Genomic DNA, 17,173 nt, shown 5'->3' on the forward strand with positions numbered 1-17,173 from the left:
CTGGTCGGAGTTGGCTTGATGCGTCTTCCTCTCGACACGTTTCTCTCTTTCGCCCTCCATTCGTGCCTCTTCAAATTCTACAGCACTGCTGGTCACAGCTGACCTCCAGCTGGAGTGCTCAAGGACCAGGGCTTCCCAGTTCTCAGTGTCTATGCCAGAGTTTTTAAGGTTAGCTTTGGGCCCATCTTTAAATCTCTTTTTCTTTCCACCAACATTATGTTTTCCGTTCTTGAGTTCAGAGTAGAGCAACTGCTTTGGGAGACGGTGGTTGGGCATCCGGATAACGTGGCCGGTCCAGCTGAGTTGATGGTGGAGGACCATGGCTTCAATGCTGGTGGTCTTTGCTTCTTCCAGCACGCTGACATTTGTCCGCTTGTCTTTCCAAGAGATTTGCAGGATTTTCTGGAGGCAGTGCTGATGGAATCATTCCAGGAGTTGCATGTGATGTCTGTAGACAGTCCACGTTTCGCAGGCATATAGCAAGGTTGGGTGTGCTGCAATGCTCCAGTGGGATCCTTCCCAGGTAATCCTTAGAGCTTGAGATGCTTGTCTGTTCTTAAGATGAAAAGCACATGTCTGCATTTTAGATGGATTAGGAATCAGCTGTAATAGGCAGTAAGAGCACCTGAAGCTTCTGTTCAACCTTTTCAAAGCTCCTTGCGACTTGCAGCATTTTGTGGAGTACAGCACCCTTTTCTTGGAAATGCTGTTCAGAAGGAAATATGCCCAATAAAGACGTTAACTTTTATATACAACCCTCCTCCCCCCCACAAAAGTTAACAACATGTAAACATTAAAATATAATTAAATATAGGACTATTAAAAATGCATAGCTAAAACCAATACTCTGTGGCAGAGAAGGCTGAAGAATCCCAGGTTTGCGTAGAATTAAGACATGACAGTTAAAGTGGCTTCAAACTGCTCAGTCCCTAGCTGTGGTCACTTCATTGGCTCTCTTGGCGCTGAAACTTCAACTCCCAGAAGTCCCAGCCGGTTCGGTGGATTGCCAGGAATGCTGGGAGTTGAAGTCCCAGCGGAAAGCGGCTCGCGATAGACAAGAGATTAACACAGTCTAACGTTTCCCAAACCGGAAGTCTCGGCGCCTCAAGGCACAGGTCTTAACATACGGAGTGAAGGGACGCTACGGCGCATGCTCAGAACGCGGAGGGGAGGCGGCGGTGGGGGAAAATGGCGGACAGCAAGGCAGGCGAGGTGAAGCTGAAACGACCGCGGCTTGACGAAGGTAAAACTTGAGCCGTTATCTCGCGTTCCAGAGGCGTTTTTCCTGTCTGTGAGGCTGCGTTGGGAATGTGGGGTGGGATAAGAAGGAGGATTGGACCTAAATGGAGGGAGGGAGAGAGAAAAAGAGGGCGGGCGGGTGGTGGGCTTCAGGCATCTCCCTTCTCCCGCGGGTGGTGGGCCCGCTCTTAAAGGCGCCGCGCACTTATGGACGCCACCGAGAGCGCCCTTCCTGTCGACTTCAGGGCCCGTTTGGCGCCTCTGGCTTTCCAAGTTCAGCAACGCAGCGCTTCAGGAAAAACGCAGCAATCTCCTAAAGCTGCTCCTGAAGGGTTGCATTGCTCAACTGGGAAGCCAAAGACACCTATGGATCCATATAAAGCGCTCTGTCCAGGTTGAGTCGCCCTTCTTCGAAATGCTGGGGACATCATCTCCGAAATGATGTTTTGGGTTTCGGGTTTTTTTGTTTTGGAGGGTTTTTTTCCCCCTCACGTTCTTGGAATGCTCACCTGCGTATCCAAACATCGTGAGAGTCCTGGCCACGCAATTAAAGAATTAGAATAAAACCAAATATATCTATCTATCTATGCATGCTCTGTGCATAGTGAATACCTTAAAAACGAAAGAACCAATGAACGAAATCACACCAAATTTGGCAACAAAATGTCTCACAACACAAGGAGTAACCATCACTCAAAAATTATGATTTTGTCATTTAGGAGTTGTAGTTGCTGGGATTTATAGTTCACCTACAATCAAAGAGCATTCTGAACTCCATCAACGATGGAATTGAACCAAATTTGGCACACAGAACTCCCATGACCAACAGACAACACTAGAAGGGTTTGGTGGGCATTTACCTTGAGTTTTGGAGTTGTAGTTCACCTATATCCAGAGAACACTGTAGACTCAAACAATGATGGATCTGGACCAAACTTGGCACAAGCACTCAATACGCCCAAATATGAAACACAAATGGAGTTTGGGGAAAATAGACCTTGACATTTGGGAGTTGTAGTCACTGAGATTCACAGTTCACCTACAATCAAAGAGCATTCTGAACCTGCTTTGAGTCACCCTAGTGGTGAGAAAAGTGGTATATAAATGCTGTAAATAGATAAATAAACTAAACCCCACGAACGACAGAATCGGGCCAAACTTCCCACACAGAACCCCCATGACCAACAGAAAATACTTAAGGCCATCCAATCCAACTCCCTTCATCAGGGCAAGAAAACGTAATGAAATTCCTCCTGACAAAGAACCATCCAGCCATAGATAGATAGATAGATAGATATGATTCACACGCACACAGATATAGTATCATAGATTTGAAAGGGACCCCTAAAGAAGGACAATTATATGTCGCATGTTTCAGAGTAGGCAAACCAGACAATCTCCACATCAACACTGACATAGAAACAACGAGGAATACTGTTTACCCACAAGCATAAAGGAATGACATATATTAGAAACCATTACTTTATTTTCCAGATCACCAGACTGGGCCACAGCAATGCGTGGCAGGGGACGGCTAGTAGATTATATTATGGGATGAATATCCTCTTATTGAAATTGGGAGGGTGGAAATGTTTTTCTGGGTTTTTTTTTTTTTTTTTGAATACCTACATCTGTTTCTATGTACATCAGTGGTTCTCAACCTTCCTAATGCCATGACCCCTTAATACTGTTCCTCATGTTGTGGTGACCCTCAACCATAAAATTATTTTTGTTGCTACTTCATAACTGTAATTTTGCTACTGTTATGAATCGTCATGTAAATATGCAGGATGTATCTTCATTCACTGGACCAAATTTGACACAAATACCCAATCCTACCCAAATTTGAATACTGGTGGGGTTGCGGGGGGATTGATTTTGTCATTTCGGAGTTGTAGGTGCTGGGAGTTATAGTTCACCTATAATCAATGAGCATTCAGAACTCCACCAACGATGGAATTGAACCAATGTTGGCACATAGAACTCCCAACACAAAATACTGGAAGGGTTGGGTGGGCATTGACCTTGAGTTTTGGAGTTGTAGTTCACTTACATCTAGAGAGCAATGTAGATTCAAACAATGATGGATCTGGACCAAACTTGGCACACAGACCCAATATGGCCAACTATGAATACTGGGTGGACTTGGAGAGGATTGGCCCACAATTTTGGGAGTTGTAGTTCACCCACATCCTTCTGCATTTTCTAGTGGGAGCATTGATAAAAAAAGGAAATGATGACTTTTTTCTAATAAATAGCATTACAAATGACCTAAGCTGCTTCTGCTGCTCCTCCTGATGCTGCTGGGCCACTCTCAGTCCAACGTTGCGCGGGGATCTTTTCCCCCTGCCTTGAAGAGACTCGCGGCTGTGAACCTCCCTCCAGCCTCACATGCTCTCCCTCACCAGCACATGCACACCACGCTTTCTTGTTGCTATATGCCAAGCATGCCTGCTCTCCCCTCTCCTGCTTGGTCTCGGAAACAGCCCTCTCTTTGGCTGAGAGGTCAGCTGAAAGGCCGGCCAATCACAGCAGTAGGAGGGCTTTTGGTGGGAGGATTCGCCTACTGTTTCCAAAAAGGAAGAGAAGGAACCCCTTTGGCAGCCTTCTCTGCCAAAGGGGTTCCTAAGAACATCAGAAATATGTTTTCTGATGGTCTTTGGTGTCCCCCCCCCCCCCCCCCCCAGAGGTCCCAACCCCCAGGTTGAGAAATGCTGATGTACATAAACAGATGTCTTGGAGATAGGAACACATGTTCAAACAAGAAATTCATTCATATTTCCCTATATACTATGTACACATACTGTGAAGATAATTTTATACAGTAATTTTTAATAATTTGAACAAAGCTTGAGTACTTTGAACCATCAGAAAGCAAAGACATCAACTGGGAGCATCTATACCAGCCATGGGCAAACTTCGGCCCTACAAGTGTTTTGGACTTCCACCAGCTATTAGGAATTGTGGGACTTGAAGTCCAAAACACCTAGGAATTGTGGGAGTTGACAGTCCAAAACACCTGGAGGTCCAAAGGTTGCCCATGCCTGATTTATGCTGTAGAAATAATGCAGTTTGACACCATTTTTACCACTGTGGAATCACAAGAGTTGTAGCATTTTAAGGTCTGCAGCCTTCTCTGTTAAATAGTGATGATTCCTCATCATAGAAGTAATTCCAGAATCCCATTGAATTGACCCATGGCAATTAAAGTGATGCCATACTGCACCTGTGTAGTTGCACCCACATCTCAGCTACCCATTGGATTTTGGAGCAATCTGGATTTTGGATAAGGGACACTCAATCTATATAATTGGGACACTTTAATAAATATTTTCTTTGGTGGTATGGAAGATTTTGCAACTCTTCTGCCAATTGTTCAAATCTCAAGCACATTTACTATGGGGAGTAAGTCTTACTGAACTCTGTATGGCTTGCTTCTGAGTAGTTGTATATAGCAGGGTTTCTTAAACATTTTCCATTCGTGACCATTTTTCCTGTGAGATTTTTTCCCTCATCCTAGATATATAAAATACATATAAAAATCAAACATTTACTGACTACAAATCAGCATTTACTAAACAGGTTGATTTCCCCTTTTTATGAGGTACAGGTTAAGTATCTTCTACAGAGTTCACAGAAAACACTACATAACAGAGTTCTATAAATGTCTAAAATAGCCACTACATGATGTTCAGAAAATTTATACTGTTGCCAAATTTTTCGGGATTCCAACATTGAGCTAAGAGGACCCCATTTGGGGTCGGGACCCACAGTTTAATAAGGAGTAATATATAGGGCAGCACAGCTTATATTGTGATCTATAAAGACATTTTTCCTTGCAGGATATCATTCAATACATTATCCTAATTTTCATACTATAACACTTTTATGTTATTGGAGGACTGGAAAACTACCCTTACAGAGTTCAAGACATAAATCTAGGTTAAATGTAGGTTACACAAGTTCGTGATGCGTTTTGGTAGTTATGTGAATGCCTAAGATTTTTTTTTAAATGACAGTTTTGAAGCAAGACAGATGTTAATATTTGTATACTTTTTTTAATTTGTAGTGACAGCATTCCATTCTTTTTAGTATAGTGTATCCTTCTAGCCGAGGCATGGGCAAATTCCGGTTCTCCAAGTGTGTTGGACTTCAACTCCCACAATTTCTAACAGCTGGCAATCTGGCTGGGATTTCTCGGAGTTGAAGTCCAAAACACCTGGAGAGCTTAATTTTGCCCATGCCTGTTCTAGCCAGTCAGGCAACTACCAATTGAAGTATCTCGAAACATGTAGGAGTCAGATAATTCCTGATGCCCTAAAGAAGGTTAGCTAAGGCTCTGCCATGTGAGAAGAAAGGTTGAAAGTGTAGTTGCTGGGGAGGGTAGTGGTCACAAAGTTTGTTGGGTCCAATGGGTTATCGAAGGCTTTCATGGCTGGGATCACTGGGAAACGGTGAGTTTTCCAGGCTTTATGACCATGTTCCAGAAGCATTCTCTCTTGATGTTCCACCCATATCTGTGGCAGGCACCGTCAGAGGTTGTGAGATCTGTTGGAAACTAGACAGGTGAGGTTTATATATCTGTGGAATTTCCAGGGTGGGAGAAAGAACTCTTTGTCTGGCTGAAACAAGTGTGAATGTTGCAACTGGCAACCTTGATTAGCATTGAATAGCCTTATAGCTTCAAAGCCTGGCAGATTGCTGCCTGGGATGATTCTTTGTTGGAAGGTATTAGCTGGTCCTAATTTATTCTTGTCTGGGATTCCCCTAGCTGCCCCAGGACTATTTATTTGGATTGCCTATTATTACTGATCAAAGATACTATTGTTTTGTTTGCTTAAATTACTTTCAACTTTCCTTTGAGCCAGGATTTTCTAGAATCAATGTATCACCTCTGAAAGCTAGTAAAATGTGGCAATTCTAAGCAGTATTCTGCTTACATATTTCTATGTAAGCCATCCACATTCTGCACAAAAGCCATATCCAGACTGTCTTCCCCTAAGGCAGCTGTGGATTCTGTAGCGGGTTGGAACAACTAATTAAAGTATATATCAGTGTAGTTTTCAGTATAACTTAGCCATCCAAGAAGGAAAAGTTAGAACGGAAGAAGAAAGGCGCCTGCTGACAGTTCAATTCCCAGAGCAGAATTTGCTATCTCTTGATTATCTCTTTTTGCTTGGTCATCATAGAGGCAGAAAAGGGAAGGAATAGGTCTTCTCACAAAAAACAAAAAGCTTTTGTCTGGAAATGAGAACAAAAAACAAGTTAACAATGAACTAGGTGAGTTAGTGGACATTTATTTATGATGGTCAGAACTGATGCTTGGAAATACACTGTAAATAAGAGCTGCAGGCCCAGCTGTTATAAGTAATTTATAGGTCCTGTCTACCCTGACCATTTAATGCAGTTCTAAACTAGCTTCAAACTGTGGTGCCAGACAACAAAAACCCACAAAGCAAATAAAAGAAAGCACTTAATGTGCACCAGTGCTTTGTGGTTTGTGTAATCATCATCCAGGTCTCAAACTGCTTCCAAGATTTCCTGTGTAATCGTCTGCATAGCAAAACTACTTTCCTTAATACTGGTTTGAAATTGCATTAAATAGTCAGTATAGACAGGGCTCTAGTTAGCAGTGCTGGTCAGGAAACTTGCTTATAGGGACCCAAGTAATTCTCCTTTCTTAAATCCTATTACAATGAGATGTTTCTGCATTTCCTAATACCGGGAATTCCCATTGTAAACTTGACAGAGCAACCTTTTAGGAGTATTTTAAGGTCTACCTGTTCAGGCTGTACTTTGGAATGCAGGGCTAAATCAAGAACGGTTACTCTGAACCAGCTCGGGACTTCTGTAGTATAGATTAGCACAAACTGAAACAAAATATCACTATAATCTGAAACAAAATTTTCATGCTTCCATGTAAATGGAAAATACACATAATTCTTAAACAAATTATCCATATTTTTGAAACTATGTATGCATGCAAAATACTATATAGAAATAGGGGAAAACTGTCAAGGACCAAGGCCTGCATTGCTCACCTAGGGAATTTTTAAGGGCTGCATTCTTATTTGCATGGGTTTTTAATTTGTTATAGAGGTGCAGGGGCAATTTTAAGGGCTACCAAATACTTTTATTAGGGTTTCTGGATAATTTCCTGTTATCAAAAATACCTTTCCTGAGCCTAAAATGCCTTGGGGCGGGGGGGGGGGGGGGGGACGGGACCTGGAGGAATCACCTCTCATGCACAGTACAGGCCTTGGGGACTTTTTTTGACTTTCTCCCCAAAATGTTTGTACCCTGGGATTCACAAAAACAGCCCTGTTGGACTCCATGGAGGATGTATATTCCACATCTTTGCTGCCCAGAATTGGACCATATACTGTTTTGTATGAAAGCATGTTTCATTTTTGTAGAACAAATACTGGGTTTTTATTAGGTACTGATAAAAAGAGTTGGCTGGGGTCCAGAAAGGGCATAAGAACTGATATCACTATGTGAGATAAATGGGGGGGGGGGGGGGTGCGGTTTCCACCCCTTATGGCATCTTTCTTTGTGCCCCTAAACTCTGCAGAGCTAATTTTCAGACAAAGCTGAGAGCTATAGCATAAGAGGGGCATCTGTTATGCTAGTGCTGTACTACTAGTATGCCGTTGGCTTTAGTTGAGCAGAAATAGAATGGAGAGCATGAAGATTTGGGGCAAGTGCTAGAGCGGTAAAGGACAATGAAATAGTTAAAAGGGAAATAGCTGGCTTTTCTTTTTGTTTAAGGCTTAGTAATCCTTAATATAATTATATGAAAGTTTAATTTATGACCCAAAGCTTCTTCAATTACATAAGTCTTGACATAATACTATAACAAAGAAAAATATTGACTCACTTTTAAAAGATTGAGCATTGACGTAAACAATGGGTTTTATTTAGTCTTAGAGAAATCTTACTGAAAGGAATGACAATTCACTTAGTTAAGAGTAATGTATGTCTATTTTAACAGGTCTTTCCATATGTCTAATTAAGCTGGATCTAACACACTTCTTTTAACTTCACCTTTGTTCTCAATAATTTTCTCTTAAATAGTTGCGAAGCTTGAACAGTAACTCCCTCAGTGTTGTGTTCCTTACTGATTATGCTTATCTAATCCCCATTATTTTTCCATTCCCCATGAGACCTAAGCTATATAAATAAGTCAAATTACATGAACAACTGGTGTTCCTATCGCTGAATATAAATGCTATATATTCTTTGAAGATGTTGAGCTGTTTCTGAGCTGAACCTCTTAAATAACAACTGCAGAAGTGGAGCCATTTGTTTTTCATTACAGTAGACCAAGAGTTTTATAGCATCTTGAACAAGAACTTTTTAGTATGCATATCTTTAATTTAGAGGGCACTGTTGCAGCTATTAATTTAAACTACTGATCTATCAGGAAAATATAGAATCTGAGACAGACACAGTGATTATTGTGAAAAGAGACTTTTCTGAACCAGATTATTAAATATTCCAGATGGACAAATCTGCACATAAATTGCTGTGCCTTGAATGGCTCTTGCGGTTACTACCATTGTGCCATGCCTCCCTAAAGCTGCATCTTTTTTCAATGCATATCCAAAATATTTCAATATTTTCTCTGTGTAACTGGATTTTTTTAATGCTATACGTTAGTCAAGTGATTGGAGCTCCCTTCACTATATGTCTGTATCCTTACAGTGTGCTCTGTATAAACAGTTGTGGAGATGCTGACACTGTAAGTGCAAAAGTCTCCTCTGCATAACAGTGCTTTATGAGGTTGCTGCTCCCATCAGTCCACTCAGTAAAAATAGCTCATCTTGGTAAGTTGTTTCGACTTCACCAGGACCTGAAGAAGAGGCAGAAAAACCTGTGAAAACTAAGACTGTTTCTTCCAGTAATGGAGGAGAAAGCTCCAGTTGCAGCGTGGAGAAGCAGGCAGCTGAGGAAGAAGCTGAAGACTTCTCAACAAAGCCAGCTCCAGCCAAAATGTCCAAGGTTGGATTTGCAATTGGCACACAGGTTGCAAAAAAACCACCTGCAATATCCATCAAACTTGGAGCAAATGTAAGATCTTAGATTGTTTTCATGTGAACAATTGAACTTTAGTGTTTTTAAAAATGTAAACATTTTGGCAAAACAGTAAAAACTTCAAAATGTTTTATTTCAGACTTAATTGGGCCATAAGTGTTTGGAAAAAAACCCATATATTTTCCATTTTTTTCCAAATTTATTAATTGTTATAACATTTGCTTGGATTAGTTGGGGAACTGGTGACTTCTGCTCTAATATGCAGTATATCAGGGGTGTCAAACTCATTTTCAATGAGGGCCACATCAGCTTTATGGTTGCCTTCAAAGGACCTTTGAATCAATGGTCAGAGAATCTATGAGTACAGAGGGTTAACCATAATTTTTAACATAGTGGTCATTTGTTTTTACCCTAGATGTCATTTTAAAGTCAGACATCATATCCACAATCTTTTTGTTTAAATTCAAGCCTCACAATTCTGACTAAACAGAACAAAGTACAGCCTTCCAGGTGTTGCTGTATCACAACTCCCATCAGCACTAGTCATGATGTCTAATGATTACAGGAGTTGTAATCCAGCATCTTGGATGGACATATAAAATCACATCAGCCCTTGGGCCATGAGTTTGACACGTGCATTATATGATAATGTAGTCACTACTTAGCACTTAATTTGTAGCAAAATAATTTTGTTGTTATGTACATAGTTCTAATTCATATGTTAATAACAAGTGTTGTTTAATTAAATGTACTGCACTGTGTTCATTGATATCCAGATTAGTCTTACTCAAAGAGCCATGAGGGTAATAGTGCTACTAAAGCATTTAACACTGTTTTCTTATATTAACGACAACAGCAACAATATGGACAATAATAATAATAATAATAATAATAATAATAATAATGCCTGCCAGTTAAGATTCCCAGGGAGGCTTACAAAATAGTAAAACAAATGTTGCATTGTAAAGCAGCACAATATTGCACAAAAATTTACAACACCTTGAAAGAGTGAAAAACACGCTTCGTCGTGGATATAAGAATGTTTGCCAGGCATCAAAATAATTAAAGAATAGGCAGACATGCTCCCCTTGGGAGGGCATTTCACAAAGAGGAAACACCATTGAATACACTCCTCTCTGGTTACTGGTACACTTGATATCAAGAGCACGTGGAGAAGAATCTTAGCAGATTGATACAGGATAAGTTATTCCAACATGCGGTTGGATCTTATTCTTTGTTTAGGTAGTTCATTTGCATACGGTGTTGGTCTCTTTTGCCAAGCAATGGGGAAGAGAGGGAAGATTCTTACCATGAAATAGTTAAGATCAGTATCCTAATAATTCTGTCTTACAACATGAATTGTTCCTTCCATTACCAACTTGCATTTGCATTTCTGACTGTATTAACATAATTGTGTTCCCTTGCAGAAACCTAAAGAGCCTACTCCCACCCTAGCTGCAAAACCACTTTCTGTAGCAGCGATCTTCAATGAAGATGATGATGTAAGTCAGTAACTCCCCATAGAATGGAAACCTACTTTGTCCTTTGCCCCAAGTCCTGAGAGGGAGTCTTGAGTTATGTCTCTATTAGGTTACTGATTAAACTGGCTTATAATTTTCATAAAATGCAAAATATGTAAAATGTTCTTTTGGGGACTTGTAGTAGTTCTGTGAATCTGATTGTTCACATGTAAGAATTCTGGCATTTCTCCCATTCTTGCAAATACATGGCATATTGTAAAAATTTGATGCTTTTTCTTTATGTTCTCTTTTATACGTGGTAGAGGTGATTGTCTGTACTTTTATTTTTCTAACCAGATCAATGCCATCTGGTATCTATATATAAATTCAATTGTTATCTGAATTGAATTTCTGAGCCTGGATCTCTTCATTTGAGTATAGGAGAAATGTAAAGGTTTTTTATTTATCAGGAAATTCCTTCTTTCTCCTTCCTCTTCTACCTATCTTTATATATTAGGGGGATATGCTATTGGTAATGTTGCTGACAGTGTTGTGTTTGAGGAATATGAGAATTTTTTTAAAAGCACATGAGCCCCATCCACATCTGTTGGAATTTCTGAGCCTGGATATTGAGATGTACTTTGCTTCCCACATACAAATAAAGTACTTTACATATAACTTTTAAATTGAATAAGACTCATCATGCATTGCATTAACACAACATTATCAGTTGTTAGCATTTGTAGTTATTTCTCATGTTCATATTTTTGTAACTAGAGTGAACCTGAAGAGATGCCCCCAGAAGCTAAAATGCGTATGAAGAACATTGGAAGGTAGAGTAACTCTTGCTCATTTTGAAAGGATGGGGGGAGTAGAATATCTGCAGGATTTCCTGCATGTTGCTAATTTAGTAGTATATGAATGTCCAAAAACACTTTATAGTTTTGTTTTCTGTTAACAAGAAAAATTTATCATCAAGTTTGCAGATGACACCAAATTGGAAGGGATACCCAATACTCCAGAAGACAGGAGTAGAATTCAAAACAATCTTAACAAATTAGAGAGATTTGCCAAAATTAACAAAATGAAGTGCAATAGGGACAAATGCAAGATATTCCACTTAGGCAGAAAGTAGTATGTGTGAAAAAGATCTTGGAGTTCTTGTAGTCAACAAGTTAAATATGAGCCAACAATATCATATGGCGGCAAAAAAGCCAATGGGATTTTGGCCTGTGTAAATAGGAGCATAGTGTCTAGATCCAGGGAAGTCATGCTGCCCCACAATTACCTTCTTTCTTGAAATATTGTGCCCAGTTCAGGGCATCGCAGTTGAGGGAGATATTGACAAGCTGGAAAGTGTGCAGAGGAGGGCGACTAAAATAATCAAGGGTCTGGAGAACAAGCTCTATGAGGAGCGGCTTAAAGAGCTGGGCATGTTTAACCTGAAGAAGAGAAGGCTGAGAGGAGACATAATGACCATGTATAAATATGTAAGGGAGAGTCATAGGAGGGAGGGAGCTTGTTTTCTGCTGCCCTGAAGCCTAGGATGCGGAGCAATGGCTTCAAACTACAGGAAAGGAAGTTCCACTGGAACATTAGGAAGAACTTCCTAACTGTGGGAGATGTTCAGCAGTGGAACTCTCTGCCCCGCAGTGTGGTAGAAGCTCCTTTGGAGGCTTTTAAAGAGAATGACCATCTGTTGGGGGTGCTATGAATGCGATTTTCCTGCTTCTTGGCAGGGGGTTGGACTGGATGACCTACGAGGTCTCTTCCAACTCAAGGATTCTATGATTTTTTTATTATAATAAACCAAACTGCATTTTCATGAAAGCTAAGGTTGCAAATCCAGTTCAGTGGCTGAAACATTTCATTATATAGATACAACTCCTGTCATGGAATTGTTCCTATATTGAGTCAGCTTAGTAAAGTCTGTTGGTACCACCTAGAACAATTATCCAAGGTTAAATATGCAAGTCTTACAGGTACCAAGGACAGAACCTGCAACATTTTGCAACCTGCAACGTCTTGAATTTTTCCTGTGTCACTGAGAGTGTATTAAATACGTCGTTAACACCAAATATTCCTTTCTTTGTCCCCTCCACTACCTAGTGGTCACTATCTTGTTGGCAACACACAAATTAATAATTGGGTTCAGAGTGAGTGTATCTATCAGACTTTGCAGAAGGAAGTATCCAGTATCTTCTTTACCAAGGCCCCACCTTGGCATATAACAACAGCTGGGAGCTGCCAGACACAATCTATCTATATATAGGCTCATTGTAGCTGTTTTTGAGCCTGGCAGAGGAAGGAGCAGTATTAAATTTCTCTCCCTGTTCAAAAGCAGTGTAACTTGGCAATAATTCTGCAGTGAGGAAGCAGTTGGTTGAGGGAGGAGTCCCTCATAGATCATTGTAAAGACTTAGCCACTGCTAGTGTGATGCAAGTTTTCAGCAAGTGTATTCAAGTTAAATGCTGAATTATCTGTGAAACATGAGCATAGTGGCGTCACCTGGTGTTTTCTAGTGACATTAAGGAGATCTGCTTCAGTCACTGTATCCTCCGTGTAAGAATTACTCTTAGAGAGGCATCTTTTAATTTGCCTTATTCCTAACGATTACAATGAAAAATGCGACAACTTGTTTTCTGTGTGACAGATCTCTGATAGTACCTACTAGTACAGATTATGCTAAAGGATTTATCTGTGAGCACTAAAATTTGTTAAAATTAACCAGCTCCTTGGTATATTTTACCACAGGGATACTCCAACTTCAGCAGGACCAAATTCTTTCAACAAAGGAAAGCATGGATTTTCAGACAACCAGAAGCTATGGGAAAGGAACATGAAATCCCACCTTGGAAATGTCCGTGAACAAGAAGATTAGTTCTGTACTAAGATCTGGGGTGTTGGGGAAACAGGAGGGTATGATATTAAAGGAACAGTTTCCTTTTTTAGAGTGGTCTAAGGCTATTTTGGGTGCACAAAAATGCGTTTAAAAGTAGAGGTAATTTATGTTTTGTATACAGATTTCAAAGCATTTGCTAATTTTGTAGCTTTGTGTGTTTAATTTCACAAGGTTATGGAAAATAAAGACATTGGAAGTGGTACCTTTTAAAAGAATTTTCTTTTTACAACTATTCTTATATGAGGACAGAGAAAAGGTTACTGTCTCTTTGATCAATTTAAGTTAAATGCTGCTGCACTCAACTTTCCAGCTCCTCTTCTGTAATAAATGAGTTGCTTATCTCCTTAAGGCTATTTTCTTAGAGGGAGAACACTGTGTATAAGTCAAGTCTTACTAGACTGCTTCAAATTCTAGTCAGCATACAACCTGTAAACTAGAGTACTGTAAATCATTTAGTACATTTAAACATAACCTTAAAAAAACTTCTGGATGTGGTATTTTAGCTCTATAATCCTGTTTTCAAACTTTATGTAACCTCTGTAGCTTGTTTCACTCCTAGAAATGGGTCTTCCGTATGTATCAATATTAGAAAAGAACAAAGATTCATAACAAAAGGTAAATCAGTATTTTTGATGTTTTTTGTAATCAAGAGTCCGTCTTGATGAATGTTTGTTAGTGTTCTTTTGTCGGTTTGCAACAGATTCATGCAGTAATTATCAGCACGCAAAGACATTACCAAAAGAATAATTTTCCCTATTCTACTTTGGTTTCACTGTCCTCTGTAACCCTTTAAGGGGAATAGAAGCTGCACACAAGTAGACCTGTAGTTCATTGCTGAAGTGCAAAAATTAGAAATGTGCTTCCATATATTGATAGTTTGAAACTTTACTTCGGATGCTAGCAGAAACGTTCCGTTATATTTTCAATTAAGATACTATCCAATTAAAAGACAACCATTTAATCCACATTAGTATTGCTGTTTAATAAATAGTTAGAATGTGAGTAATATTACATCTTTAACACTGTCTCTTTTACTCTTATTGCTGAAACACTATCAACACTATCCTCTTTTATAAGCAAAGTTTTATGGCAGAGGGTATTAAAGCTGTTAGTTTTTGTCTACCTTCAGTCTTAAACATACAATGTCTTTTAGCAGGATTTCCAGTTAAGTAGTCTTGACACCGGTAGCCACTATTGCCACATCTAGTGGAAATAAATACATCTAAAATATTATATGGCTCTACATTCCTTGATGGTGTCTGATAAAACTGCAGCTTGCAGGTATACTATGGATTTGGCTTGAACCTTATGAACATATTCAAAATAACTGACATATTTCATTGTGCTAAAGTTTAGTATAGTTGAAGACAAATAGGCCTAGAGACAGCATGATGCTAAAAGAATGAAACACTCCAATAGCAGAGTTGAGCCGAGTGACGCTGTTTACACGGGTGTAGCACAAGAGACAGAACAATGTGTGATATGCATTGGACAGTGAAAAACTCCTGGATTCCTCCCTAATGCTAATCCATAAATCTAGGTTAACGAAACAGTTGGATTGAGACCATTGCATCAACATTTTCTTCTTGCATTTTAGATGATTCAAATATCTAGACCTCTGTTTAAGTTCTAAACATTTTTGTATTTTTATATTTGTATGCAATTTTTGTTTACAGTTAAAAGCGTATTATATCTTCTCTTTGTTATAAACATAAATGTAAATGTTATTTCTCTGTAGATGCAGTTATTCAACTACTTGTGAAAGTTCAAGACTTTTGGGGGGAAAGGTATTCCAAAGTCTTTTTGGCTCCCTACAACTGAAGCCAATGGCAAAAACCGTTAACAGAATTTTATTTAAGTAGGCATAGAAGAAAACCTTTTAGTCTATTAGTGCCTTCCTTAAAAAACCCCTTTGTTGTGTAACCAGCTCTCTGGGATTTTTCAGTTTTAGGCACTTAATTTGTCCCATGCTCTTTGCTCTTAAAGTACTGAAAAAGTATGTGTACCTTGTAATTTGGGCCTAAAATGACAAATCTCTTGAAGTTTCACAATTGTCATCACAAGTATAGGGAAGACTTCTGAGTATTTTCCATGATTCATCTCAAGTTGGGGAAGAAAAAATGGGAACAAAAGGTGTAACTATTTCTTGAGCTTTGCCTGTGTTGATGTTGTACAAAAGACATGAATTCTAGCTACTGGAGCTAGTATTTTAAGTATAAAAATTTGACAAGTAAAACTAGATTCCATGTCAGTTTCATATATTCTGAACAAAGGGAACTGTTTGTACAATTAAATTTACAAACACAAGTCTCTTAAAAACTACTTTGCTTAGGCCTCTCTTTCCTTGTACAGTCACAAATATACATTTTTTTTCTTCTAAATCTGTATGGCTCAGCAAACTATCTAAAATTTGATAATGAGTCGATCTAACCTTAACTATATTTAGAGTATATCTGCAGATACAGATTTTATCTAAAACATGAATGAGTGAATCTTACTGATTGCATGAAACGTGTTCTGCTTTATGGTAAGGTCAGCCTATAATGAAAATCCTTTATATTTTTTATTTTATTTTTTAAAAATATGTAATACAAAAAAGAAAAATTCTGTAGTAGATATAAGCATTAGCTATACATGTACTGTACATTGACATAACCTGACCATATGAACAAGAATGCATTTTCTTGATATTGATACCTATAAACTGCATAGTCATGGATGATGAATGTTTATCTTTCCAGTCTTAAATTATGAATCCTTTAGCAAGCATTAAATTATAAGGGATCCAATTATTATATTTAGAAAATAAATCCCACATTGCTGGAATATTTGTTGATGAGAGCAGAATAGGAGCTTCTCAATGTGACCATAAATTACTGGGGTTTTTTAAGTGTGGTTTTTGTGTTCAATCCTGAATTTACTTTAATATAAAGTAAAATAAGTGCTCCAGTGGAAAAATGCTGTTAACTAAAAAAAAATCAGTGACTAGCAGATTCTAGTTCAGCAATATGCATGTGTGCTTTCATGTCACATTTCACTTTACAGCAGCCACATGAATTTCCTGTCCTCATTTCATCAGATATACTTACTGCAAGATTAATTGTAGTGAGCTCTGTAGAAGATATAGTTACGTTCTGTGACATATTCAATATACTATAAATATGGGTTTTGATTTACTGTTCCTTCATTTGCATACCACCTATCCAGAATTTGCATAAAACAAAGGCTCAGCACCTTTACTAGAAAGGATGTTATTTATATAAGAGAATTGAAGCTATTAGTTAGGTCAAGCTGTTTTACAGATTCTGAACTAATCCAAAATTGGCCATTTAAAAGTGGGGGGTCGCTGCTGTTTATGATATTAGAAGGCTTTCTACGGATGGCTCTGTATTGTTTTGATCCATAAATAGTATATTGAGCAAAAATTCATGCAAGTAGACTTCCAAGTTGTGTAAGAGAATTGTAGTCTGGCCCACATTTTGCTTGCTCCTGCTCTAAATGTATCAATATAAATAAGCACACTTTGTTTTCATA

At 38.9% G+C, this 17,173-nt stretch overlaps 1 protein-coding gene across 1 annotated transcript; it reads left to right on the forward strand.

Annotated features, from left to right (window-relative positions):
* The first annotated feature begins 1,160 nt into the window (after positions 1–1,160).
* On the forward strand, positions 1,161–13,839 carry PCNP (PEST proteolytic signal containing nuclear protein). Its single transcript, XM_060770693.2, has 5 exons — positions 1,161–1,243; positions 9,092–9,312; positions 10,704–10,778; positions 11,514–11,569; positions 13,492–13,839. The coding sequence occupies exons 1-5, from the start codon at positions 1,189–1,191 to the stop codon at positions 13,616–13,618; spliced, it is 534 nt and encodes a 177-aa protein (XP_060626676.1). The 5' UTR covers positions 1,161–1,188; the 3' UTR covers positions 13,619–13,839.
* Positions 13,840–17,173: the final 3,334 nt, after the last annotated feature.

Source organism: Anolis sagrei, chromosome 3 (assembly GCF_037176765.1).
Source record: "Anolis sagrei isolate rAnoSag1 chromosome 3, rAnoSag1.mat, whole genome shotgun sequence".
Lineage (NCBI taxonomy): Eukaryota > Metazoa > Chordata > Lepidosauria > Squamata > Dactyloidae > Anolis > Anolis sagrei.

Bases quoted from the DNA above. Each gene is read 5' to 3' on its own strand.
- PCNP (XM_060770693.2), top strand. From the start codon at position 1,189: ATGGCGGACAGCAAGGCAGGCGAGGTGAAGCTGAAACGACCGCGGCTT. The intron at 1,244-9,091 runs GTAAAACTTGAG...CGACTTCACCAG, and splicing joins ACGACCGCGGCTTGACGAAG to GACCTGAAGAAGAGGCAGAA. The intron at 11,570-13,491 runs GTAGAGTAACTC...ATTTTACCACAG, and splicing joins CGTATGAAGAACATTGGAAG to GGATACTCCAACTTCAGCAG.